The sequence below is a fragment of the Puma concolor genome, chromosome B1 (genome assembly GCF_028749965.1).
Source record: "Puma concolor isolate L17-30 chromosome B1, mPumCon1.1.hap2, whole genome shotgun sequence".
NCBI classification, from domain to species: domain Eukaryota; kingdom Metazoa; phylum Chordata; class Mammalia; order Carnivora; family Felidae; genus Puma; species Puma concolor.
Genome location: NC_141670.1, coordinates 82,737,926 through 82,765,371, shown reverse-complemented (window position 1 = coordinate 82,765,371; position 27,446 = coordinate 82,737,926). Strand labels below are relative to the sequence as shown.

General features: G+C 36.8%; 1 protein-coding gene across 3 annotated transcripts in view; it reads right to left on the bottom strand.

Moving 5' to 3' along the window:
• Positions 1-27,446, bottom strand: part of ANAPC10 (anaphase promoting complex subunit 10) — a 115,488-nt gene that overhangs the window by 48,632 nt on the left and 39,410 nt on the right. For 2 of the 3 annotated variants that reach the window (XM_025921716.2, XM_086704160.1), the window contains exon 4: positions 9,435-9,555. In XM_025921716.2, coding sequence (XP_025777501.1) covers positions 9,435-9,555 — 121 coding nt within the window. Of the gene's footprint in view, positions 1-8,801; positions 8,832-9,434; positions 9,556-27,446 lie in introns of all 3 variants that reach the window. The other variant, XM_086704159.1, reaches the window with a different exon arrangement.

The following is a 27,446-nucleotide window of genomic DNA, read 5'->3' as shown; positions in this document are numbered from 1 at the left end:
GACTCAAAAACAGTACTATGATGGTCAATCCAATCTACATCAAAACTGACATGCTGATTCTTCTCTTCCTAACACAACACTGATCCATTAAAAATCTGCTACTTGCCTCTAATTTTTAGAGATTAAGTCTTCATTCACTATGTATAAAATAAGAGGCTGAGAAAAAAAATGAAGGTCCTGAATGGGCTGACCTCAAGATATACTTTAAAATTATGACAAAACTTTTCAGCATGCAGTTTTCAGCAAAATCTGCTGTAGATCTTTCTATTCTAATCACGACCATTCTTAGTTGCCAAGAATAAAGAAAGATGCATTCAAAAGTTTCTACAGGGAAAGGGGGCTTACTAAAAAGTTAGCCAGGAATCCAGGAAAAAGTAAACAACTAGGGACCAGAGAGGTCAGTAAATGAAGAACACTGGGAGCACCAGCCATTCATTCAGCTCTATTTTTCTCTCCCCTAGTCAGTCTGATTCTGTGCCTGCATCCGTTCTATTTGTTCTACACCATCCTACCTCCTCCCATTATCTTAGAGTCTATAGCCTTCTAACTTTGAAACTTGAAACGCACATGGCCCTTCACCTTACCACCCTCTCCATATCGCTATCTCACTGTATCAAGTCTGGCTAACTTGCCTGTTTCTTGTGAGTCATATTTCTGAGAAAGGCAAAAAAAATAAAAATAAAAATAAAACTACCAGGGGTGCCTGGGTGGCTCAGTGGGTTAAGCGTCTGACTTCAGCTCAGGTCACCATCTCGTGGTTCGTGTGTTTGAGCCCCAGGTCGGGCTCTGTGCTGACAGCTCAGAGCCTGGAGCCTGTTTTGGATTCTAGGTCTCCCTCTCTCTCTCAAAAATAAATAAACATTTAAAACTAACTTTTTTAAATAAAAAATAAATAAAACTACCATACAATCCTACAATCCCACTTCTGGGTATACACCCAAAAGAACTGAAAGCAGGGTCTCAAAGAGATATTTATGTTTGCACATTCATATTCATAATAGCATTATTCACACCTCTTGTGGAAGGTCCATCAACAGATGAATCGATAAACATAATGTGGAATGTTATTTAGCCTTAAAAAGGGAAGATATCCAGTCACATGCTACAACACAGATGAACCTTGAGGACACTGTGCTCAGTGAAACAAGGCAGTCACAAAAGGATAAATACTATGAGCCCACTTATATGAGGTATTAAAAGAGTAACCAAATTCATCGGAAAAGAAAGTAGAATGGTGGTTATCAGGGGTTGAGGTGAGGGAAAATGAGGAGGAGTTGTTTCATGGATATAGATTTTCAGTGTTGCAAGATGAAGTGATTCCGAATATGTGTTGTGCAACAATGTGAATCTGCTTAACACTACTGAACTGTACACTTAAAAGTGTTAAGATGGTAAATTTTAAGTTACATGTTTTTTATCACAATTATAAAAAATATTTTTTTGAATTTTTGAGAGAAAGAATCAGATCTGCCCAGATAATCTTCTTTTAAGAAAACTACACAAGCAGGGATCAGTGGCAAGCCTAGGGACTGACTGCTGGTATACTCATTTGACAACTTTTTATTAAACGCCTACTGTTTCCGACACTGTGCTAAGTTCTCAGCCAGGTGCCCACCCCTTCCCTGTTCAGCTGGCCGTACTCAGTACGCTTTCCTTATTTAAATAAAAAGGGTTGATAATCGGTATCTCCAAAACCATGGGCATTTTCACTTTTGTAAGTAAAGTGCATATTTTTATTGCATTGTACCCTGCTATATAGTTAAATAAAGGGTTTTTAATTTTGTTTTTTGTTTTCTTTGTCCCTGGCTGTTCCTACTGTCACTCTGCCTAAAAGAAACAGTGCAGTTCTTCCGTAAGTGCTGCAAAAGAGCACTTGAAAAAGGCGACTCTAGGGCACAATGCTCTTAAAAGAAACCTCATCAACTTCAAAGTTAAGTACGCATCAGCACTACAAAACCTTCCAATTCAAAGCATTACGAAACAAAACAAGAATCCCCTTCAGAATCTTCTTACTTGGTCCAAATATGAGAGTAGGAAAAGTTGGAATTCCTGGTATTAAATAATTTCATTGGTCTCAGATCTATAAATGTAGAAACTATTACTCCAAACAGTGATTAAACTAAACTACTTGCAGAAGCTGCTTACTACAGAATTGCATTAAATAAATTGCCTATGAAAACATGCAACACAGGCTTAGGCAGGAAGGGTTTCATTCCCTATCTAAGTGGGTACTCCTGCCCATTCTCAGCTTCTGTGACATTGTCTCTCAATTTTCTTCTCATCACTGGCAGTTCCTTTCAGCTTTTTCTCACTGAATAATCTTTTTTCTCCCCAGTCCTTGAGTGTTGGCATTTCCACAGTTCCAGCCCTGGCACTCTTCTTTTCCACTGCACACACTCCCTGAATGAATCGGAACTCGCACCGAAGCTTCTTACTTGCATGTTGGTAATTTTCAAGTCTACACCTCTAACCTAGACTTCTTTCTTCAGGTTTGGATCCATGTATCTGGCTACCCCTTGAAAAGCCCTCTGTCAGAAAAAAATACCAGAAGTCAGTGACAAAAACTAATCTCATTAGCTTAACCTTTCTCACCATCCTCGATGTTCCTTAACTCTGCATTCCATTGCTGATTAATGATAAAAATCCACCAGTTGCCAAACATGAGAAGAATTCTAGTTGCCCTCTTCTACCTATTTGAAGCCCCTACCCATACATACTCCCTGTACACCCTAGGTAACAATCAGTCACAAGCCTTTTTGAATCTACTTCAAATGCACCCCTTTCTTTTGAACCCAATTGTCATGGCCTTGGTTAAATCCTCCTAATTTTCAACTGGATACCACCTAGCCGGTCTTCACGTTGCTCCAGCCCCAGCCATCCCACGATTAAACTTTATCAATATCTCCTCATTTAAAGTCCAAACTCCCTAGAAGTCTATGAAAGTAAGCATAACCTGATTTTTGCCTACGTATTCTCACTGTAACAACTACACATCACTCCCCGCATGAACATTCACTCCTTATGTGCAGAGGCCATATTACCATTACCATCACAATAAATGTGTTGAATGACAAGTACTTCTCCAGTCTTTCTTGCCATTGCTTCATAACTACCCAGCTTCCAGAAGTACTAAATTTCTTGCAGTTCTGCCATTATGCCATGCCTTCCTGCTTCTGTACTTTTAGGTACACTGTACCCCTTTCAAAATGCCTCACTTTATTCTCACCTGAGTGGGCTTTATGTTGATCCTTAAGATTCAGTTGAACTATCACCACTTTTAGAAAAACTTTTTTCTTAACTTTTTAAAGTTTATTTATTCTGAGAGAGAGAGAGAGAGAGAGAGGGTGAAAGGGAGAGAGAAAGAGAGCGCACGAACAGAGGAGGGACAGAGAGAGGAGAAAGAGAAGCCCAAGCAGGCTCTGCACTGATGAGGGCTCAATCTCATGAACCTGTGAGATCATGACCAGAACTAAGATCCAGAGCCGGGACGCCTGACTGACAGAGCTACCCAGGCACCCTAGAAAAACTTTTTTTTTACATTTTTTTTTTTTCAACTTTTTATTTATTTTTGGGACAGAGAGAGACAGAGCATGAACGGGGGAGGGGCAGAGACAGAGGGAGACACAGAATCGGAAACAGGCTCCAGGTTCTGAGCCGTCAGCCCAGAGCCCGACGCGGGGCTCGAACTCACGGACCGCGAGATCGTGACCTGGCTGAAGTCGGACGCTTAACCGACTGCGCCACCCAGGCGCCCCTAGAAAAACTTTTTAAACGGTTGCTCCTAATATTCCATTGTATTTCCACAGCACCATATGTCTTTACTAGACTATATTGTAATTGTAGATTTACTTGCCTGTCTTTTCCACCAAACTATGAGGTGCATACGGACAGGAACAGTGACTATCTTTACTGTATTCCCAGTACCTAATACAGTTCCTGGCACTTAGCAGGCCCTAAATAAATACCTAATAAATACAGTATGAATTTGTCTTGTAATAGGAATCCCAGATTACATCTCTACATTGACACAGTCTAGGTTTGTGATCAAACAAAAAACAAGAGATACAAGAATATTTCTCTCTTAAAATATATATATATAATATTCCACTATGTAACATTTTAGATTCAAAAGGAAATACATCCTAAATGCATAGTCATCTCAACTCCATTTTGGAAATAAGTAATGTATATAATCGTGAATAACGCTCTTTAAATTGTGTGTTACTTTTAGAGAAGGAAAAAAAAAGGATAACATTTCTGGCCTAAAAATTATGTGTATCACAACAAAATATTCCATACTCATTTCAGAGATGTCCCAGTGTCAGTTATAAAAACTAATTTTTAAAAATATTTTCTTTTAAATTAGCTAAATTTCAGTAAAAATATTTTTCCAAAGGCTCAATTAAACACTGTCCTATCAAACAAATTTATGTTTATAAGTACTGCCTAAATCATTCCATTTTATATCAAGTTGTTTAAAACAGGCCCCTCATCAGAAAGTAAATATAAGTAGATTTTAAGATCGATGGATAGAGCCAGAGACTCTGTCTGCATCTTCTTACTCCACCACACACATTAACAAAACTCAAATTATAATCATAAATGTTATGTTAACAGAAGAGTTGACTTTTTAACCACTTTTGTCAAAGTACCAAATATGGACTCCCATAGCCATGCTACTGATTCAAGACCCACGGAAGAGAGCCAAAAGGCTCATCCACAAGGAAGAAAAGAAAAATATCATTACAGCTCTCTTAACATCGAAGACTTGTTTCAAGCTTCTTCTTTAAAAAAAAAATCATTTGGTAACAGCTTTATTATCTGAAGACAAAAACAGGGCTTAAAATTCACTTAAGTGCTCAATCTTGTACTCCATTAATATTCTATCCTTTTGCGGTCACAAATTTTAGAAGCAAAACGCTAACAATGAATCAAAGGACAACTTTCACATATGCTGAAAATATCTGCTTCAGTTAACAAGTTGTTTTTTTACAAAACTGTATAGAAATAATTTTGAAAACAGTTTCAAACATAGAGGAGGCAAACCACAAGAGACTCTTAAATACAGAGAGCAAACTGAGGATCAGTGGGGGGCCGGAGAGGAGGGGAAAATGGGTGATGGGCATTGAGGAGGGCACTTGTTGGGATGAGCACTGGGTGTTGTATGTAACTGATGAGTCATGGGAATCTACTCCCGAAACCAAGAGCACACTGTATATACTGTATGTTAGCTAACTTGATAATAAATTACATTTAAATAAATAAATACCACAGAGTAACTCATTTAAAAAAATAATTTTGAAAGTTGTCATTCTATGTCTAATAAATCAGTTTAGTATCATATTTAAGTACAGAAATTTTTTTTCAATTTTTTTAATGTTTATTTATTTTTGAGAGAGAGAGAGAGACAGAGCCCAAGCAGGGGAGGAGCAGAGAGAGAGGGAGACACAGAATCAGAAGCAGGCTCCAGGCTCTGAGCTGTCAGCACGGTGCCCGACACAGGGCTCAAACTCATGAACCGTGAGATCATGACATGAGCCAAAGTCAGATACTTAACCGACTGAGCCACCCAAGCACCCCTAAGAAAAAAATTTCCATAATAGTTTTTAGAAAGAGAAATAACTTGTTAGCAAATTGAAAAAGACTTTAATTTTTCTTGAATTTTAGCTGGAGATGCTTTCTACAAAGTTAAAATGGTCACATGTAAGACATAGTGCTCTTTGGTTTCTCGCTCTAAATGACAAAAAATTTCCAGCTATTTATTTTTCCTTCTGAGAGCAAAGGAAAAAAAACAGCATTAAACCAAAACATAACGCTAAAATGCAAATGATTTAAAAATTTTAAAAGCAACTGTATCTTTATTTGAAAACTTCTCTTGAATAACTTCCTTAATAACATGATGAACATGACTTCCTATATAAAAGTTAACACAACTGAGATGAAGTGTTTTGAGAAGATAATGCCATAAAGACTCTGAAATGCTAAGTCCTCACTCCTTTACAGAAGTAGTCTTGTGTGGAAGCAATAAATCACAAACATCTCATAAATGTTCTTATGTCTTTGGTTCCCAATTTCTGAAGGATGGACAATTTTAAAAACACAAAAGTAGAATGAGCAGCACAAATGAATTCAACTTTGGCGTCAAAAATGTTCTATTTGGCCAAACTTAGTTTTAGTATCTTGTAACCATTAAGCAGAAAATTTAAACCTTATTTCCATTTTAAGTCCCTCCTCAGGTATAGAGATTGAAATATGCATTCAAGATTAGTAAAGGAAAGGCCTGATCTCTTTGTAGAGGTTTTTCAACAGAGGTTACAAAGATCAGGATAGAACAGCATGCTTTGTAACTAAAATGAAGGAAAACATATGATAGCAAAAGAATAATTTTTTGATAAATAGAGTAGCCATTAGCTTTTCTTACCCTGAACTACATTTTTGTAAAAGTTACTACTTCAAATCAATAATAAAATGACAGAAAATAGGTTTTTAGAGTGTTTCAAGTAAACAAATCCATAATTTCTAGTAAAAAAGGAAAACCTATTAAACACTCCAATACACACTACACCCTCCCGTGGGCAAGCCTCCATGGAAAAATATAAAAAGATTTAGTTGGGTTTTCCACTCAGTTAAATCAGTCCTATAACTAATGAAACGATGGCTCTAAAAACCTCATAAAAGTTAACACCATTTTAATCACTTGTCTTAGCATCTGAGTTGGAAGAGTTTTTTAGAAATAACAATTTAGATCCTATAGAGTAGGAAATAAAATCATAATCTGCTTATCTTCCCTTAAAAAACAAAGTGATAATAGATTATTTCTTTAACTTAGAAAAACAGGTAAATAAAGTAAATCACATGTAAAGATATATAATTAAAAGATAAAGTATACTTTATATCATGAGCTGCAAAGGCGGTACTAATATTTTAAAGCAAAATACAAAAATTATGGTTCCTTAGTGAGAACTGTGGCAGAAAAGCAGTATGTTCATTAAGTTTTTCAGGAAAACAACTTACATTATCACCTGGTAATATTTAGTATTACTGGCCTCATGAGGCTGTGTGGTCACTACACAGAAATATAAACACACTTGGAATAAAATTAAGAGACTACCTAAAAGAGCCCTTATTCTATATGGCTAATGTTTCAGTACTTAAATGATAGAATAGAAGCAAAACTAGATTAAAAGTATCTGCAATGGTCCAAATATCATTTGAGTTTCTCTAATTTACAACAGAATACAATATATATATTTAATACATAAAGCTAGAAATCATGTATGAGGATGTACATTTCCCAAAATGCATGAAAGAATTTTTGAATAAATATACTCAAAGAAAAATAAGTTACAACTAAGACTACTTAAGGGCTTAACAACTAGACAGAAACCATCAATTAAAGGACAACAGTGACATCTAGTGGACATTTCAAATATAGGCCACACACATTTTGGATGAAAACATTTTGTGTGTCACATATTTCAACCTGCCTGAGGACTTACGGGACAAATCTTTAATTTTAAAACAGAACAAGCCAGCTATGATACAAAAAGGCTTATAAATATGAGTGACCCAATCATGTGATAAATACAAAATGTTTAAGTATAAGAAGTACATATCTCGCATCTTTAAAGTACTTTGAACACTGATTAAACATATCATATATGACTAAAAGAAGGGCTAGCAAAAGGTCCAATGTAATTACGATAATAAAAAGAATTTAAAATATTCTGAACGAAAAAGCACTGGGGTGAATGAAGAAACTAACAAAGTTTATACTTTGTTTATACTGGTTTATACTTTTGGTTTAGGGGCTCTTGGGTGACTCAGTTGGTTAAGTGTCTAACTTCGGCTCAGGTCATGATCTCACAGTTTATGAGATTGAGCCCCGTGTCAGGCTCTGTGTTGACAGCTTGGAGTCTGGATGGAGCCTGCTTTGGGTTCTGTGTCTCCCTCTCTCTCTGCCCCTCCCCTGCTTGCATTCTGTCTCTTTCTCTCTCAAAAATAAATAAAAACATTTAAAAAAAAAAGTAAATGAACATTAATAAGACCAGGTGGCCATCTCAAAAAGCAACAAACTTAACTCAAAGAAGGATGAAAAAACAAAACAAAACAAAAAACCAAAATACCTGTGGATGAAAATGTTCTTACTTATTCTTATTTGTCAATACATAAACAAATTTCACAAGAGAACAACACCACATTCATTGAGTAAATAATGAAAATATATGTGATTTTTATTAAGTATTTTATTACTAACTCAGGGAAGAAATATAAATGTAGAGGCAGATCTTATAAACACTAAGTCAAATAAGAGTCCAGGCCACAAATTAGCCAGAAGTCTTTCAAACATCACAGGTGCTTCCAGATCTCTCAGAACTACCTAATTTAAAAGATTTTAGTGATTATTTGAGCTCAAAGATTTCCTGACAAGGAAAAAATGCAAAGGGCCAGAACTTTATAAATACAAAGTTCAAACTCATTCAAAGTACATGAAATGTAAACGTGTTGGGACTAGTAACATTCAAGTCACAAAAGCATTATCTTAATAGCTTCAAAAAGTTATATAGTACATAAATAAATTGGGTTATATTCAAACAATGGACTATAACTCCAGAATATAAAAGAATGAAGTACTGATACATGCAAATACAAGGATGAAATGTCAAAAAATTAGGCTGAATGAAAGAAGCCTTACAAAAAGTTATACCTTTTGTGATTTCATTTATAGGACATGCTATATAACAGGCAAAACTGATCTATAAAATGAATGAATGAACGAATGAAATTAGAGCAACACTTACCTCTGAGAGTAGGATAGAGATGGAGATTGACTGGGAAGGAATATGAGGGAATTTTATGGGGTAAAGAAAATATTCTATATCTTAATAGAAGTTGGGGTTATACGTATGTTTGCATTTGTCAAAACTCACCAAATAATACATAATTAAGATTGTGCAAAACATATATACATTGTACCTTAAAAGAAGAACCTGAAGCAAATATTCATAACTCTAGTTATCATATATCATGCTGAAGTATTTGGGGTGACATGTACAAATATCTGCAACTTATTTTGAATTGCATATAAAAATTAGATGAATTGATGGGACAGATTATAATAATGCAAATACAGCAGAACATTAACAATTATAGATAGAATTTAAGAGATGAGTATACTGGGATTCACTATATAATTCTTTAAATTTTCCTGTATGTCTAAAAATTTCCATAATAAAACACTGGGAAAAAATTAAAATGACAATCAGAATTAAAAAAAATTTAAATATAAAAAATTTAAAATGTTTTCTTATATATTAATAATTTTCCATTTATATATTAACATTTTAATCTGTCTAATCTAAAGTCAAATGTAACCATTCTCTAAAGAGCAAGAGTTACAGGAAAACATATTTTTAAAAATGTGAAAGACATACCCGAATTTCTTGAAGATTGTGAAAATTATTTCCTACTCTGACCGAGATCTTGCTTGGAGTATAGCTTTCATCAGATTTGTAGTCTGCATAAATACATAATGTCTTCACTGTTGTTTTTCTTCTAAAAGCAATAAAATAAAAACATGTTCTTTATCACATGGGAAGATTATATCCAAAACATCTTCTGATCGCAGTTCACTCAAATGAGTACTTCAATCAACAATTTCCATTTCATTTCAACAATGATGAAAATGAAGAACAAGTAAAAATACAGATACACATTCATACAGGCATCTCTTATCTAGAACATGGTCAAGAACCAGATGTGAGTAAATTAAAAACAGTTGAGCTAAAATAGGTACCTTAACATGCAAACAGCATTAAGAATTTCAGTCCTCTTCATTTGTTTTACACAAAAAAGTTACTCTAAAAAACTTGGTTTTTTTTTTTTTTACTAGTTAATTACTTAATTTCCTATATCAATATTTGAAAATAACTAGCTAAGTAAGAAATTAAGTCCAACAAAACCAAAATCATTTATAACTTTATAATATATAAACATATATTACAGCACATATTGTACAATAATAGTGTAGTTTTAAAGGAAAATATATTATGTAATGCAAGAAATAAAATTCTGTTTTTAAAATATATATATACCTTAGGAAGAGAAGCAAAGACTATATAACACAAAATTAATCTCAGAAAAAAAAGCAAGTAGCCAAAAAACATGAAAATGTTTTAATCTCTAATAATCAAAGAAATATAAATTAAAATACATAGACATTAGTTTTCTTATCATATTAAAAAATATTAAAATGACTGATAATATCCAAATTTGGTTAGAAAAAGTTACTGTCATAATGAGCTGGTAAGGCACACAGCCTTTGACCCATGAATTCAACTTCTGAGAATACATTAAAAAACAAAAATAACACAAATACTTAAAAATGGATGCAGAAAAAATGTTTACCATCCTGGGGTTAAATTACTAAAAAATTATAAACTCAAATATCCACCTCAATAGGTAATTAGTTATATCTATTCAATGAAATCCTATATAACTATTTCAAATAATCACACACATATACAGGTTAGGTAAAAAGGCAGATTACAAAACAGTATATACAGAAGGATTGCATTTTGGGGAAAACAAAAAAAATTTTAAAGGCATATACACCTACATATATGTATAGGTATACATTACATATATATATATATATATATATATATATATATATATATATATATATATAAAGATGTAGATAGAATCATACAAAAACACTAAAAGGGACTGCTTTGGTGGAACAGATCTATGAGAGAGCTTTATTTTTTTTTTATGATTTATATATTTTTGGAATAATTTTTTTTTACATTAAGCATGTGCTATTTGGGTCATTAGGGGAAAAAAAAACACTAGACAATTTTAAACATCAACCAAAAAAACCCATTAAGAAGTCTATTTAAACATGCTTTAAAAGTTAAGTTCTGGTATAAACTGGCACTAACTTATTAACAATGAGCTCCTTGAACAGAAGTAGTCTGTGTCAAAAGTCAACCAATAAAAACAGCAGGGGATCTGTAGCTCTTAGTGTGGGGACCAAACTTCTATAGCCCAAGCTATTCATCAAAAACAAATGGGGAAAGTTAAGGACTTTTCTTCAAATAATAAAGACAGATCAAGATGTAAAACACTAAGTACCCAGGAATCGCTGACAGGATAAATACCATTACCAGGTTTTCAGAAGAGGCCAGAGGTATCAAACTGACATCTTTCTCTTTCTGTTGGGCCAGGAAGGAGACATGAGAGGAAGCAAGGGAAGAGGGGAAATTTTGAAGGGCATACAAAAGATCTTTTCCTGATGAGCCAGAAGCAGGCAGTAAAAGGTCTGTCTTATTATGGAGAGATCAAAGATCATGAAGATTACTCTTGAAGACTTTTGCTTTTCTTTTTTAACAAAAGCACATCTAAAGAGCCAAGCTTTCCGCTGTTCAGAATAATTTTATCTCCAAGTTATGAAATTTAAGATAACTTAGTCACTGGAACATAAAAGATAATCAGGATGAGGTTAGAAAAGCAAAGAATAACAACAACACAAATGATTATAAAGACAACAGCAACAAGTACAAAATAGCAAATGAACTTTGGCCCAGAAGCAAAGCTTTTTATGTATTATTTAATTCACTTCTCAACCTTGGATACAGAAGCCATTTCCACCTTCATTTTACTGATTTAAAAAAAAAGCAACCAGTAACACTCAGGTTAATATTAACTGACTGAAGGTAAAAAAGCTAGTATGCAGGCAGGCACAGTTGAAGTTGAAAGATGTGTCTATCTGCTTCACATGACCTTAACACATATCACCTTGCTGTTAATTAATTATACTTAACTTACTCAACAATCATTGGTACCAATTTGCAGGAATATGTACGTGTCTGTAGTTCTTTAAATTTTATCTGCCATAAATTGGGATCCATGTATTCCCAGAAATCATATTTAATATGATAATCTGATTACATAATTATATAATTTCATTACATTTGCAAAAGAAACTGTGACCTCACGAAAAGTTTAAAAACTATTACTCTAAAATGTACCCATAAAGCCTTTTAAAATTATTTATCAATTTTATCTCGTGGTGAATGTAAAAACTAACACTGCACAGAAAACCATCTATGTGTCAAATAGCAATGCATGTGGGAAGATTAAATGTGTAGATTATGAGACATCATGGCAGCTACTTAAATTGCTCAAATCATCATTATAATAATAATCACCATACTCTGTAAGCCAAGCATTGTGCTAAACATTTAGGGTAAAGTACTATAGGAAGGAAAGAGGGAGGGGGTAACATGTCCCCATTTCTGATGACATAAGTAACATTCCCAGCCTCTCTATTCCTCACCCATGACTCCCTTTCTGCTGAGAAAGAGCTGCTGGCAGGAGGTACACATTGACTTTGTTCCTTCATGCCACAAATTTAATAGAGGCAGGCTCTACCTGGTCTAGCACCTTCATAACTGGATGGGCAAGTCTGTTTAATTCTAGGGTTCAATATTAGCAAATACACTTAACTGTAGATGTAAGCCCCTTTCTCAAACATCAGCGTTGTCAGTTTTACAAGGGTGATACTTTGGTCTCCACCTGCTGACTCCTGAATAATTTTTCAATTCATTGGGAACCCATGAAATTGCAAGAGAAGACATTAGAGACAGACACTCCAGGTTGACAACCTAACAGCCCCTGTTCCCTTCTTTCCTTATGGCATTCTACTAAAAGACTATATTCCCTAGCTTCCCTTAAAGCTAGATATGACGACATGACTAAGTTATGGCCAATTAGATTTACACCAAATGACTGTATTTTATAAAGAAAGGTTTTTTAAATTTTTAAAAAATTTCTTAATGTTTATTTTTTGAGCATGAGCAGGGGAGGGGAAAGGAGAGAGGGAGACACAGAATCCGAAGCAGGCTCCAGGCTCTGAGCTGTCAGCACAGAACCCAATGCAAGGCTTGAACCCATGAACTGTGAGATTATGACCTAAGTTGAAGTTGGACACTTAACCAACTGAGCCACCCAGGCGCCCCTATAAATCAAGTTTTTAATGTTTATTTTTTTTATTTGCAAGAGAGAGAGAGAGGGCAGAGAGAGAGGGAGACACAGAAACCGAAGCAGGCTCCAGGCTCCAAGCTGTCAGCACAGAGTCCAACACAGGGCTCAAACCCACGAGCCATGAGATCATGACCTGAGCTGAAGTCGGACACTTAACCGACAGAGCCACCCAGATGCCCCAAGAAAGGTTTTTTTAAAGGAAGAAATCCCACTTTACCTTCTCCACCTACTCCTTCCTGCTACCTGGGATATGGACATAATGGGTAGAATTCCAATAGGCATCTTGAATCATGAGGTAACCTTGAGGACAAAACTCATGAACTAAGAATGGAAAGAGAAGGAATCTGGGTCTACAAAACACTGTAGGGCTACCATACCATTCCTGAATTGCCACGCTCCACTTATATGAAGAGGGAGAGAAAATAAATTCCCACCTTGTTTATTTATTTATTGGGGGGTAGGGGCACAATCTCACAATTAGTGAGATCATGACCTGACCAACGCTCACCCAACTGAGCCACCCAGTCGCCCCTCCACTCTGTTTAAAGCACTGTTATTAGAAGCTCTGTTACCAGTTCTCATGCCTATTTAACACATTATCACGTCCACACTACAGATGAGGAAACTGAGCTCAGATTCGGGTTAAGCAAACAGTCTCAGTCACACATCTAGCTATGCAGAGCCAGAATCTGAATCCAGTTCATGCCTGGTGGACTTAGCGATATGCTCCAGTGGGGAAGGAGGGCGGAGACCCAGGAGCCAGCAGATTGGTCTGAGGATCCTCTGGGTTGCAAGGGGCAAAACAATTCCCCTGCTTGCAGTGCACTTGGGAGAGGTGGCCCAGCCTCTCTGGGGGCAGAAGACATGGCAGCGCCATTGAACTGCCCTGTTCACTAACATAGGAATGGGGACACTAGCTAAGGGCAGCAAACTTTGGCACCGGCCTTGTGCTGCACTTTCCCAAAAATTCCTAACCACTGTGAGGTCACGTGACTATTTTCTGGGACAAACCAGCCCTGGGCTACAGTGCAGTGAGATCCTCCCCCCACCCCAGGGGGTCAGTGAGTCTGTGCCTTGCAGATGTCTAAAAGATGAAATAGCTACATGGACAGCTCAGAGGTAGGCAGCGTAAAGGTGGAGATATGGCAGAAGCTGGGGACAGAGGAGGAATGATTGTTTGCTCTTCTGTGAGTGCTTCCTGAAGAGTGAAAGGCGCAAACTCCCCCATCCGGGATGAAATAGGGGGAGATTGCCATTTTCACCCCACTCATCAGCTCAGTGAGCTAAACAGTGCCACCATGTGGAGGCTGGAGCCACATACACCAAGCCCTGACTGCCCTGCAGGTACATTTCTACTAGGGCAAGTACACCTGAGAATCAGCTCAACAGGCCACACCCCCAGAAGACCAGCATAAACCCCTTGCTCACACCAAGTCTACTGATCACAGAGTGATGCAAAGCTTCAACTCTAAGGGAAACAGGATTTAACTTCCTTTCGGGGTTTTGGGTTTTGTTTTTTTTTTTTTTGATACAGAAACAGCAATTTTTAAAATTTTACTATTACTATAATTGTTATTGTTATTATTATTATTTTGGATCAAGCTTCACTTAACAAACAGACAAAAACATGCCCAGGATCTAGCTCCCCCTTTTTTTTTTCCCTTTCATCTCCAAAATGACAAGACAGAGGAATTCACCTCAAAGGAAAGAACAGGAAGAAGTGATGACCAGGGATTTAATAAAAACAGAGAAGATGTCTAAACTAGAATTTAAAACAACAACTGTAAGAATACTAGCTGGGCTTGAAAAAAGCAGGGAAGACACTAGAGGATCCCTTACTGCAGAAGTAAAGGAACTAAAATCTAGTCAGACCTAAGTTAAAAATACTATAACTTAGATGCAAGCCTGAATGGATGCCATAACAAAGATGGATGGATGAAGTAGAGAAACAAATCAGTGATACAGAAGATAAAATTATGGAAAATAATGAAGATGAAAAGAAGAGGGAAAGAAAAGTTTCAATCACAAAGGTAGACTTAGGGAACTCAGAGACTTAAGACATAGTAACATTTACATCACACGAGTCCCAGAAGATGAAGAGAGACAAAAAAGGGACAAAGGTTTGAGAAAATTATAGCTGAAAATGTCCCTAATCTGAGTAAAGACACAGACATCGAAATCCAAGAAGCACAGAGAACTCCCATTAAATTCAACCAAAACTGGGTGATGACCTAGACATATCATAGTCAAATTCACAAAATACACAGACAAGGAAAGAATCCTGAAAGCAGCAAAGGAAAAAAAGTCCTTAACCTACAAGGGAAAACAGATCAGATTCACAGCAGATATGTTCACAGAAACTTGGTAATTGAGAGGGAATGGCAGGATACATTCAACATGCTGAATGGGAAAAATATGCACCCAAGAATACTTTATCCAGCAGGGCTGTCATTCAGAATAGAAGGAGAGATAAAGAGTTTTCTAGACAAACAAAAACTAAAGAAGTTCATGACCACTAAACCAGCCCAGCAGGATATATTAAAGGGGACTCTCTGAGTGGGGAACAAAAGACCAAAGAAACAAAGATTAGAAAGGAACAGAGAACATCACCAGAAACACCAACTTTATAGGTAACATAATGGCAATAAATTCCTATCTTTCAAAAATCATTGAATGTAAATGCACTAAATACTCTAATCAAAACATACTGTGTATCAAAATGGATTAAAAAAAAAACAAAAAACAAGACCCATCTACATGCTGCCTACAAGAGACTCAATTTAAACCTAAAGACACCTCTAGATTGAAAGTGAAGGGATGGAGAACCATCTATCATGTTCATGGACATCAAGAGAAAGCTGGAGTAGCCATATTTATATCAGACAAACTAGATTTTAAACCAAAGACCGTAACAAGGGATGAAGAAGAGCATTATATCATAATTAAGGGGTCTATGTATTTAAAAGATCTAAAAATTATAAATACTGATGCCCCCAACTTGAGAGCACCCAAATATACAAGTCAATTAATAACAAACATGAAGAAACTCATTGGTAATAATACAATAATAGTAGGGGACTTTAACATCCTATTTACAACAATGGACAGATTATCCAGAAGAAAATCAACAAGGAAACTATGGCTTTGAATGACACACTGGACGAATGGACTTAACAGATATATTTGGAACAGTTATCCTAAAACAAGAGAATACACATTCTTTTGAAGTGCACATGGGACACTCTCTAGAAGAGATCACATACTGAGTCAAAGATCAGCCCTCAACAAATACAAAAAGACTGAGATTATACCATGCATATTTTCAGACCACGACGCTATGAAACTTGCAGTCAACCACAAGAAAAAATTTGGAAAGATCACAAATACATGGAGGCTAAATAATATTCTACTAAATAATGAATGGGCTAACCAGGAAATTAGAGAAGAAATAAAAAATAGATGGAAGCAAATGAAAACACAACAGTCCAAACCCTTTGGGATGCAGCAAAGGCAGTCCTAAGAGAAAAGTATATTGCAATACAGGTCTACCTCAAGAAGCAAGAAAAGTCTCAAATATACAACTTAACCTTAAACCTAAAAGACCTAGAAAAGGAACAGCAAATAAAGCCTAAAGTCAGTAGGAGAAGGGAAATAATAAAGATTAGAGCAGAAAAAACAATATAGAAGCAAACAAAAAAACAGATCAACAAAATTAATAGCTGGCTCTTAGAAAGAATTAATAAAATTAATAAACCCCTAGCCAGACTTCTCAAAAGTAAGAGAAAGGACCCAAATAAATAAAATCACAAATGAAATAGAGATAACAACCAATATCACAGAAATACAATTATAAGAGAATATTATAAAAAATTATATGCCAACGAACTGGGCAATCTGGAAGAAATGGAAATAGACTATCAGAATAGAATGATTACAAGTAATGAAATTGAATTGGTAATCAAAAAACTACTAAAAAATAAAGTCTAGGACCAGATGGATTTACAAGTGAATTCTACCTGGTATTTATAGAAGAGTTAATACCAATTCTTCTCAAAGTGTTCCAAAAAAGTGACATGGAAGGAAAACTTCCAAACTCATTCCACGACGCCAGCATTACCTTGATACCAGACAAGACAAAGACACCACTAAAAGGGAGAATTACAGGCCAATATCCCTGATGAACCTGGATACAAAAATTCTCAACAAGATACTAGCAAGTCAAATTCAACAATACATTAAAAGAATTATTCACCACGATCAAGTGGGATTTGTAGGACAGTAGAAAGAAATTCCACTTGATCATGGTTCACTATCAGCTCAATGTTTGCACATCAATCAACATGATACACCACATTAATACAAGAAAGGGTAAGAACCATATACTCCTCTCAGGAGATGCAGAAAACCCATTTGAAAAACTAGCATCCATTCTTGATAAAAACCCTCAACAAAGTAGGGATAGATGGAACATACCTCAACATCATAAAAGCCATATATGAAAGACCCACAGCTAATACCATCCTCAAAGGGGAAAAACTTGAGAGCTTTTCCTATATAGTCAGGAACAAAACAAGGATGTCCACTCTCACCATTACTATTTAACATAGTGCTGGAAGTCTTAGCCTCAGCAATCAGACAACAAAATGAAATAAAAGGCATCTAAATTGGTAAGGAAGAAGTCACACTTACACTGTTTGCAGATAACATGATATTCTCTGCAGAAAACCTGAAAGACCCCACCAAAAAATTGCTAGAACTAATATATGTATTCAGCATAGCCACAGGTTATAAAATCAACATACAGAAATCCACTGCATTTGTATACACCAATAACGAAGCAGCAGAAAAAGAAATCAAGGAATCAATCCCATTTATAATTGCACCAAAAACCATAAGATACCTAGGAATAAACCTAACCAAAGAGTTAGAGATCTGTATTCTGAAAACTATAGAATGCTTACGAAAGAAATTAAGGAGGATGCAAAGAAATGGAAAAACATTCCATGCACATGGATTACAAGAACAAACATTGTTAAAATGTCTATATTACCCAAAGCAACTTACACATTCAATGCAATCCCTATAAAAATACCACCAGCATTCTTCACAGAGCTAGAACAAACAATTCTAAAATCTGTATGGAACCAGGAAAGACCCCATATAGTCCTGAAAGACCCCAAAGCAATCCTGAAAAAGAAAACCAAAGCTGGAAGCATCATGATTCCTAACTTCAAGCTGTATTACAAATCTGTAGTCATTAAGGCAGTATGGTACTGGCACAAAAACAGACACATAGATCAATGGAACAGAATAGAAAACCCAGAAATGGACCCACAACCATAAGGTCAACTAATCTTCAACAGAGCAGGAAAGAATATACAATGGAAAAAAGATGGTGTCTTCAACAAATGGTGCTGGGAAAACTCAACATCAACATGCCTAAGAATGAAACTGGACCACTTTCTTACACCATACACAAAAATAAATTCAAAATGGATGAAAGACCTAAATGTGATGCGGGAATCCATCAAAATTCTAGAGGACAACACAAGCAGCAGTCTTTCCGACCTCAGCTGGAGCAATTTTTTATGGACACGTCGCCAGAGGCAACAGAGACAAAAGCAAACATGAACTATTCTCGGACTTCATCAAGATAAAAAAAACTTCTGCATAGCAAAGGAAACAATCAACAAAACTAAAAGGTAACCTACAGAATGGGAAAAGATATTTGCAAATGACCTGTCTGACAAAGGGTTAGTATCTAAAATCTATAAAGAACTTATCAAACAAAGATAATCCAGTTAAGAAATGGATAGAAGACATGAATAGACACTTTCCAAAGAAGACATCCAGATAACTAACAGACACATGAAAAGATGCTCAACATCACTCATCATCAGGGAAATACAAATCAAAACCACACTGAGATATACTTCACACCAGTCAGAGTATCTAAAACTAACAACTCAGGAAAAAACAGATGTTGGCAAGGATGTGGAAAATGGGACCCCTCTTGCACTATTGGTAGGAATGCAAACTGGGGCAGCCACTCTGGAAAACTATATGAAGGTTTCTCAAAAAGTAAAAAATAGAACCATCCTATGATACAGTAATTGAACTACTAGGTATTTACTTAAAGGATACAAAAATACAGATTGAAACAGGTACATACACCTCAATGTATATAGCAGCATTATCAACAATAGCTAAACTATAGAAAGAGCTCAAATGTCCATCAACTGATGAATGGGTAAGGAAGATGTGCTACATATAGACATTGGAATATTACTCAGCCAGCAAAAAGAATGAAATCTTTACATTTGCAATGGCGTGGATAGAGCATGATACATGCTAGGTGAAATAAGTCAGTCAGGGAAAGGCAAATACCATATGATTTCACTCACTGTGGAATTCAAAAAAGCAAAACAGCTGAACATAAAGTGGGGGGGAAACAAGGAGAGAGAGAGGGAAAGTCACCATAATGGACTCTTAATGATAGAGAACAAACTGAGGGTTGATGGAGAGAGATGGGCGGGGTGTGGGCTAGATGGGTGATGGGTAATAAGGAGGACAGTTGTTAAGATGAGCACTGGGAGTGGGACATAAGTGATGAATCATCGAATTCTATTCCTGAAACCAATATTGTACTGTATGTTAACTAACTATAATTTAAGTAAAAATTTAAAAAATAATCAGCTAACATAACAGAAGATTTGAGAGGGCCCCGAGCCCTCCATAGGGATGATCACCAGATGTCCATGGACAGCTCAGAAAGAAAACCCACATGAACAGGTATGTATTAATTTTCATGGAAGATGCTTTTTAGCTTCCATCATATTCTCAAAGGAGTCAGAACTTCCCCCCAGTTATACACCACTCTTCTGAAGAAGTGTCCTGAGATGATAGAATTAAAAGAGAAAATATAAATACCTACATGTATATAGCAAACCATTCAAAACTTTGTGGCTTAGGGGCACCTGAGTGGCTCTGTCAGTTAAGCATCGGACTTCGGTTTAGGTTATGACCTCTCAGCTCGTGGGTTCAAGACCTGTGTCAGGCTCTATGCTGACAGCTCAGAGCCTGGAGCCTGCTTTGGATTCTGTGTTTCTGTCTCTCTCTGCCCCTCTCCCACTCATGCTCTGTCTCTGTCTCTGTCTTTCAAAAATAAATAAACATTAAAAAAACCTTTCTGGCTTAAAAAATAATCATTATTTTATGAATCTGGAATTTAGGCAAGGCTCAGAAGGGAAATTCTACACAGCATCAGGTGTGACAACTTGACTTGAGATCTAAAGGATCTGCTTCCAAGATGATTCACTAATATGGAAAGAAAGCTGGTACTGGTTGTTAGATAAGAGCTTAGCTAAGGCTTTGACCTTTGATTCATTTTTTCATGGGCTTCTCCACTTGATGTGGGTTTTCTCACAGCAAGGCAAATGGTTATCACATAAAAGAGAGAAAACAAGGCAGAAGTTATACACATTTTATGACTTAGCATTAGAAATGACAGTGTCATAATATCTTTACCATCAAGCAAGAGATCCACAAGGGCCTGACCCATTTCAATTGAGGAGACACAGATGCCATGTCTTGATTAGGCAGCAGCAAAGTTGTAGAAGAGCATGTGTATTAGAAAGTAATATTGTGAGCATACTGGAAAATATAGCCTGCCTTAAAGATGTTCAAAGAATTAAAAGAAAACATGAGCATAATGTGGAAAGATGAAAAATACTTTTTTAAATGGAATTTGTGGACATGAAAAACAATCTGACACAAGAAATTCACTGGATGGGATTAACAGCATTTTAAACACTGCAGAAGATCATGAACATAATGATATAACTCTAGAAACTCTCCAAAATAAACCATAGAAAACAAAGAGCTCTCATCCCTCATTAAAATAAAGAGAATAATAGAGGCGCCTGGGTGGCTTAGTCTGTTGAGCAACTGATTTCGGCTCAGGTCATGATCCCGTGGTTCATGCGTTGGTGCCCCACATCAGGTTCTATGCTGACAGCTCAGACCTCTTTCTCTGACCCTCCCCCACTTGCACTCTGTCGCCTTCTGTCTCAAAAATAAATAAACATTACAAAGGAAATAAACAAAATAAATAAATAGAATAATAGTATAAAGCAGACTAACATGTATGAGTCCCAGGGGGAAAAAATGGGGTAAATAGAAAGCATTTGAAAAAATTATAGCCAAAATTTTTCCAAATTTGATAAAAACTACCCACAGATTCAAGAAGGTCAATGAACTATAAAAGGATAAACATAAAGAAATCCATATAATGATAAGTCATAATCACACTGCTTAAAAAAAATAGTGATTAAAAAAATCTTAAAAGCTGTGGTGGGGACATGGGGAGACACATTAAACACAGAAAAACAAAGATAAGACAACAAACTTCATATCAGAAATAATGATGAACAGCATCTTTAAAGTGTTAAAGGAAAGAAACAACCTAGAATTCAATACGCAGTGAAAGATTATTTTTTAAATGAAGACAAAACATTTTCAAACAAAAGCTGTGAGAATTGATCACCAATAAATTTGCATTATGAGTAATGTTAAAGAAAGTTCTTTAGAAGGAAAGAAAATACCAGACAGAAATGTGAATCTATGAAAAAGAATAAAGAGCACTGTAAATGATAAATATGTGAGCAAACACAAAACATTTTTCACATTTAAAAAGTTTTCTAAAGATACTTTAAAGCAATATGTTTTGGGCTTTGTAACAAATGTAGAAATAAAGTAAATGACAATAGCAGCATAAAGGAAAATGTGAAAATAGGAGTAAAGAGTAGTAAGATTCTTGTATTTTATGTGAAATGTTACATTATTTGAAGGTAGACTGTGATAAGTTGAAGATGCGTATTGTAAATCTCAGAACTACTACTAACATTCTAAAACTTAACATTAGATAAAGAAAGACATACACTTCATAAGCTAATAGTAAAGATCAATAAAATTGATAAATCTCTAGCTAGTCTGACCAGGGAAACCAAAAAGAGAAATAATAAAAAATATCAACACCAGGTATAAAAGAAAAGATAGGGGCACGTGGGTGGCTCAGTTGGTTAAGCTTCTTCCAATTCTTGATTTCGACTCAGGTCATGATCTTGAAGTTGTGAGTTTGAGCCCTGCACCAGGCTCTGTGCTGACAGCATGGAAGTCTGCTTGGGGTTCTCTCTCTCCCTCTTTCTCTGCCTCTCCTGCACTCTATCTCTACCTTAAAATAAGCTTTTTTAAAAAAAAAGAGAGAAAGGAAGGAAGAAAAGAAATAAGGAAGGAAATAAGTGTTGGCATGGATTTAGAGAAACTGGATGGCTTGTATAGTGCTGGTGGTGTGAGGCAGGTGGGTTGTAAAATGGTGCAGCTGCTGTGGAAATCAGTATGGCGGTACCCAAAAAACCAAACACAGAATTACCATTGATCAGGCAATTCCACTTCTGAGTATACACACAAAAATAACTTGTACATTCATGTTCACAGCAGCATTATTAACAATAGCCATAAGGTGAAAATAATCCAAATGTCCATCGGTAAATGAAGGGATTAACAAAATGTGGTATATTCATACAAGAGAATATTATTCAGACTTAAAAGGGAATGAAATTCTGACACATGCTACATGGATGGACCTTGAACACATATGCTAAGTTAAGCTAGATACCAAAGGACAAATATTGTATGATTGCATTTACATGAGATGCCTAAAACAGTTAAATACATAGATCAAATACAGATTAATACAGAAAAAGAAAAACAGTTAAATACAGAGAAAGATAAGTAAAACAGTGTTGATCATGAACTGGGGAAAGGAGGGGGTGGAGAGTTACTGTTCAATGAGTGCAGAATTTGGGTTTGGGATGATAAAAAGTTCTAGAGATAGATAGTGGTGACAGTACCACAATGTGAATGCAATTTATGCCACTAAACTATACACTTAAAAATGGTATATCTTATGTATATTTTATAATTTAAAAATCAATGAAATCACCATCTCAACAGACTAAAGAAGAAAAACCATATGATCACATAAATAGATGCAGAAATGGCATTTGAGAAATTCCAACACCTATTCACTAAAAAAAGCCTCAGCACACTAGAAACTTCATCAGCCTGAATAGAACTTCATCAACCTGATAACCTGGCAGGTTATATTAGTTTCTGTCTAGTAAGAAAGAACAGTCCTCTGCAGGAAGCTAGAGGTATCACCAGAGGCCTAGGATTTGAGGAAGGAGTAAATGATAAATGCACCTTCATCAAAAGAATTGCAGGTGAATTATCCATAGCATTAAGTGATTGTGGAACTAGATTCAACCCACAAAAGCATCCATAAGATAGAGTTAGCTTTAAAACATACAGTCAAGTAAGGAGAGCACCAACGTTAGATCATCAAGATAGAACTGGCAATTGTAAGTTTCCCTCCTCCACTCCCATACTAGCAGGCTTGGGGAGTTCAGAAATTAATTAAGAATTCAGAAGAAGACAAATAAAAGCTAGGTAGGGAAAGAAAAGCAAACCACACCTTCTTCCAATTACAACAGATTGAAGCTTAAGGAGAGGAAGAAACCTTAAAAGAAACTTTAAAGCAAGTCTGAGGCTTTCACTATTAGTCAGGATGGCTAGCTTATCACTATAGCTAGGATGAAATGTTTTAATTTCTAAATTTTGCTATTTGAAGACATTTTTAATTTCTCTGTTTTTCTATTTGAAATGAAGAAAGAAATGTTTATACTACCCCAAAATGTCATACTAACAGCCAGGAGAATTCTCATCCAGGGCAAGGAAAGAATGTGCCCCTAATTTAAAAGGACAATGAAGTATAAAAGTAAATGCTACCTTGTGATTATGCACTTCAAGTCCATCTTGACACATCTAAATACATACCAATTATTACTAAAATCTACATGCTCAACTAGCCAAGGGACTGCTACAAGAATTAAAAGTTGTTTATTTTCTGTGAAGGAAAGAATATCTAAGGAGTCAAAAATTCTGGGGCGCCTGGGTGGCGCAGTCGGTTAAGCGTCCGACTTCAGCCAGGTCACGATCTCGCGGTCCGGGAGTTCGAGCCCCGCGTCGGGCTTTGGGCTGATGGCTCAGAGCCTGGAGCCTGTTTCCGATTCTGTGTCTCCCTCTCTCTCTGCCCCTCCCCCGTTCATGCTCTGTCTCTCTCTGTCCCAAAAATAAATAAACGTTGAAAAAAAAAATTCTGTTTCAACTTAACAGAATACAGTTGACCCTTGAAGAACATGAGTTTGAACTGCATGGTCCACTCATACTCAGATTTTTTTCAACAAACACAGTATAGGACTGCAAATGTATTTTCCTTATGACTTTCTTAATAACATTTTTTCTAGCTTTACTGTAAGGATATAGTGTATAATACACATAACATACATGATATGTGTTAATCAACTATGTTATTGATAAGGATTCCAGTCAACAATAAGCTATTACTAGTTAAGTTTTTGGGGATTCAAAAGTTACACGCAAATTTTCAACTGCGCAGGAGAGTCCCTAACCCCTGTGCTGTTCAAGGGTCAACTGTATAAATTCCCAATTGAACCTCTTTAAAGCTTATTTGTAATTTAATTTTTTCAACACAGGAAGTGTTAAATTAGTGCATAATATACTCACAAACACAATATGAAAATCAAATGGAAGAAAGTTGAGCATGGGACTTACATAATGGAGGTATGAAAGTTGGCTCCTAGGAACAAAAAAAAGTTACCCCATCCTAAATTATATCACGTTTAAGTCATAATCCTTGACAGTAAATTTCTAACATTTCCTTTAATTTTTTTTCATTCATAACTCAAAGTGTAGTTGACTGGTAAAGTCCAATAAATATCCAGTTGAGGTTGACAATTTCTAATGTAGTTGCAATTGTCTTTAGCTTAGTACCTATTTTTTAAAATTAATTTATTTATTTTGAGAGAGATAGAGCACAAGTGGGGAGAGGCAGGCAGAGAATCCCAAACATGCTCCTTGCTGTCAGTGCAGAGCCCAATGCGGAGCTCAATCTCATAAACCATGAGATTGTGACCTGAGCTGAAACCAAGAGTCACACACCTAACTAACTAAGCCATCCAGGCACCCCCTACTACCTATTATTTTTTTAACGGCATCAGCACTTTGATTTTTCCATTTGCTCTGCTTTTTGAAAATAAGGGAGAGGGACACTGGGCTCACCGCGTCCTGTGGATCACTTAGATTCCACCCACACCTGCCTAAATAACGCAGAAAATCGCCAGAAGACTAGCAGAACGGATTCTCTGGAGGGAAGCATAGACGAGAGGCCCATGGAAGAGGGTAGGAAGGGTGGAGAGGCCATGCGCGCTCCACGGACTGGCGGGAGGGAGCCGGGCGGAGGGGCAGCCCGCTGGCCAAGCAGAGGCCCCGAGTCTGGCTTGCAAAAGCAAAGGGGCTGGACGGAGTGTGTTCTGACAGCAAGCGGGACTTAACATCTGGAAGGTTATAAGTTAACAGCTCTGCTCGGAGAACAGGAGGGCTGGAGGACAACGGGAGGGAGAGTTGTTGAGCCCCGGACAACACAGCACAGCGTGGCGGGGAACAAAGGCGCTCGCCAGCACCATCTCCCTCGCCAGCGCCATCTCCCTCGCCCATTCCCCGGCCAAAATCCCAAAGGGAACCAGTTCCTGCCAGGGAACTTGCCTGCACCGCGCAAACACACAAGGCTGTGCTTCTGTGGATCCATCCCTCCAGCGGCAGGTCTGACTCCCTCCCGGTGCCGCAGGGCCCCTCCCAAAGCGGATCTCTGAAGGAAAAGGGAGCTGAGCCTGACCCTCCCGCCGCTGTGCACCCTGCCAATCCACCCCAGCTAATACACCAGATCCCCAGCACCACAAACCTGGCAGTGTGCAAGTAGCCCAGATGGGCCATGCCACCCCACAGTGAATCCTGCCCCTAAGAGAGGGGAAGAGAAAATACACACCAGTCTGACTGTGGCCCCAGCGGTGGGCTGGGGGCAGACATCAGGTATGACTGCGGCCCCACCCACCAACACAAGTTATTCAAGACAGCACAGGGGAAGTGCCGTGCAGTTCCTCACCACTCCAGAGACTATCCAAAATGACGAAACGGAAGAATTCCCCTCAAAAGAATCTCCAGGAAATAACAACAGCTAACTAACTGATCAAAAATGATTTAAACAATATAACAGAAAGTGAATTTAGAATAATAGTCATAAAGTTAATCGCTGGGCTTGAAAACAGTATAGAGGACAGCAGAGAATCTATTGCTACAGATCAAGAAACTAAGGAATAGTCAGGAGGAGCTAAAAATTCCATAAACGATCTCCAAATAAAATGGAAACGACCACGGCTCGGATTGAAGAGGCAGAGGAGAGAATAGGTGAACTAGAAGATAAAATTATGGAAAAAGAGGAAGCTGAGAAAAAGAGAGATTAAAAAAAATCCAGGAGTATGAGGGGAAAATTAGAGAACTAAGTGATACACTAAAGAGAAATAATCTACGCATAATTGGTATTCCAGAGGAGGAAGAGAGAGGGAAAGGTGCTGAAGGTGTACTTGAAGAAATAATGGCTGAGAACTTCCCTGATCTGGGGAAGGAAGAAGGAATTGAAATCCAAGAGGCACAGAGAACTCCCTTCAGACGTAACTTGAATCAATCTTCTGCACGACATATCATAGTGAAACTGGCAAAATACAAGGATAAAGAGAAAATTCTGAAAGCAGCAAGAGATAAACGTGCCCTAACATATAAAGGGAGACCTATAAGACTCGTGACCAATCTCTCTACTGAAACTTGGCAGGCCAGAAAGGAATGGCAGGAGACCTTCAATGTGATGAACAGAAAAAAAATATGCAGCCAAGAATCCTTTATCCAGCAAGTCTGTCGTTTAGAATAGAAAGAGAGATAAAGGTCTTCCCACACAAACAAAAACTGAAGGAATTCGTCACCACTAAACCAGCCCTACAAGAGATCCTAAGGGGGATCCTGTGAGACAAAGTACCAGAGACATCGCTACAAGCATGAAACATACAGACATCACAATGACGCTAAACCCATATCTTTCTATAGTAACACTGAATGTAAATGGATTAAATGCGCCAACCAAAAGACATAGGGTATCAGAATGGATAAAAAAACAAGACCCATACATTTGCTGTCTACAAGAGACTCATTTTACACCTGAGGACACTTTCAGATTGAAAGTGAGGGGATGGAGAACTATTTATCATGCTACTGGAAGTCAAAAGAAAGCTGGAGTAGCCATACTTATATCAGACAAACCAGACTTTAAATTAAAGGGTGTAACAAGAGATGAAGAAAGGGATTATATAATAATTACAGGGTCTATCCATCAAGAAGACCTAACAATTATAAATGTCTATGCACCGAATACG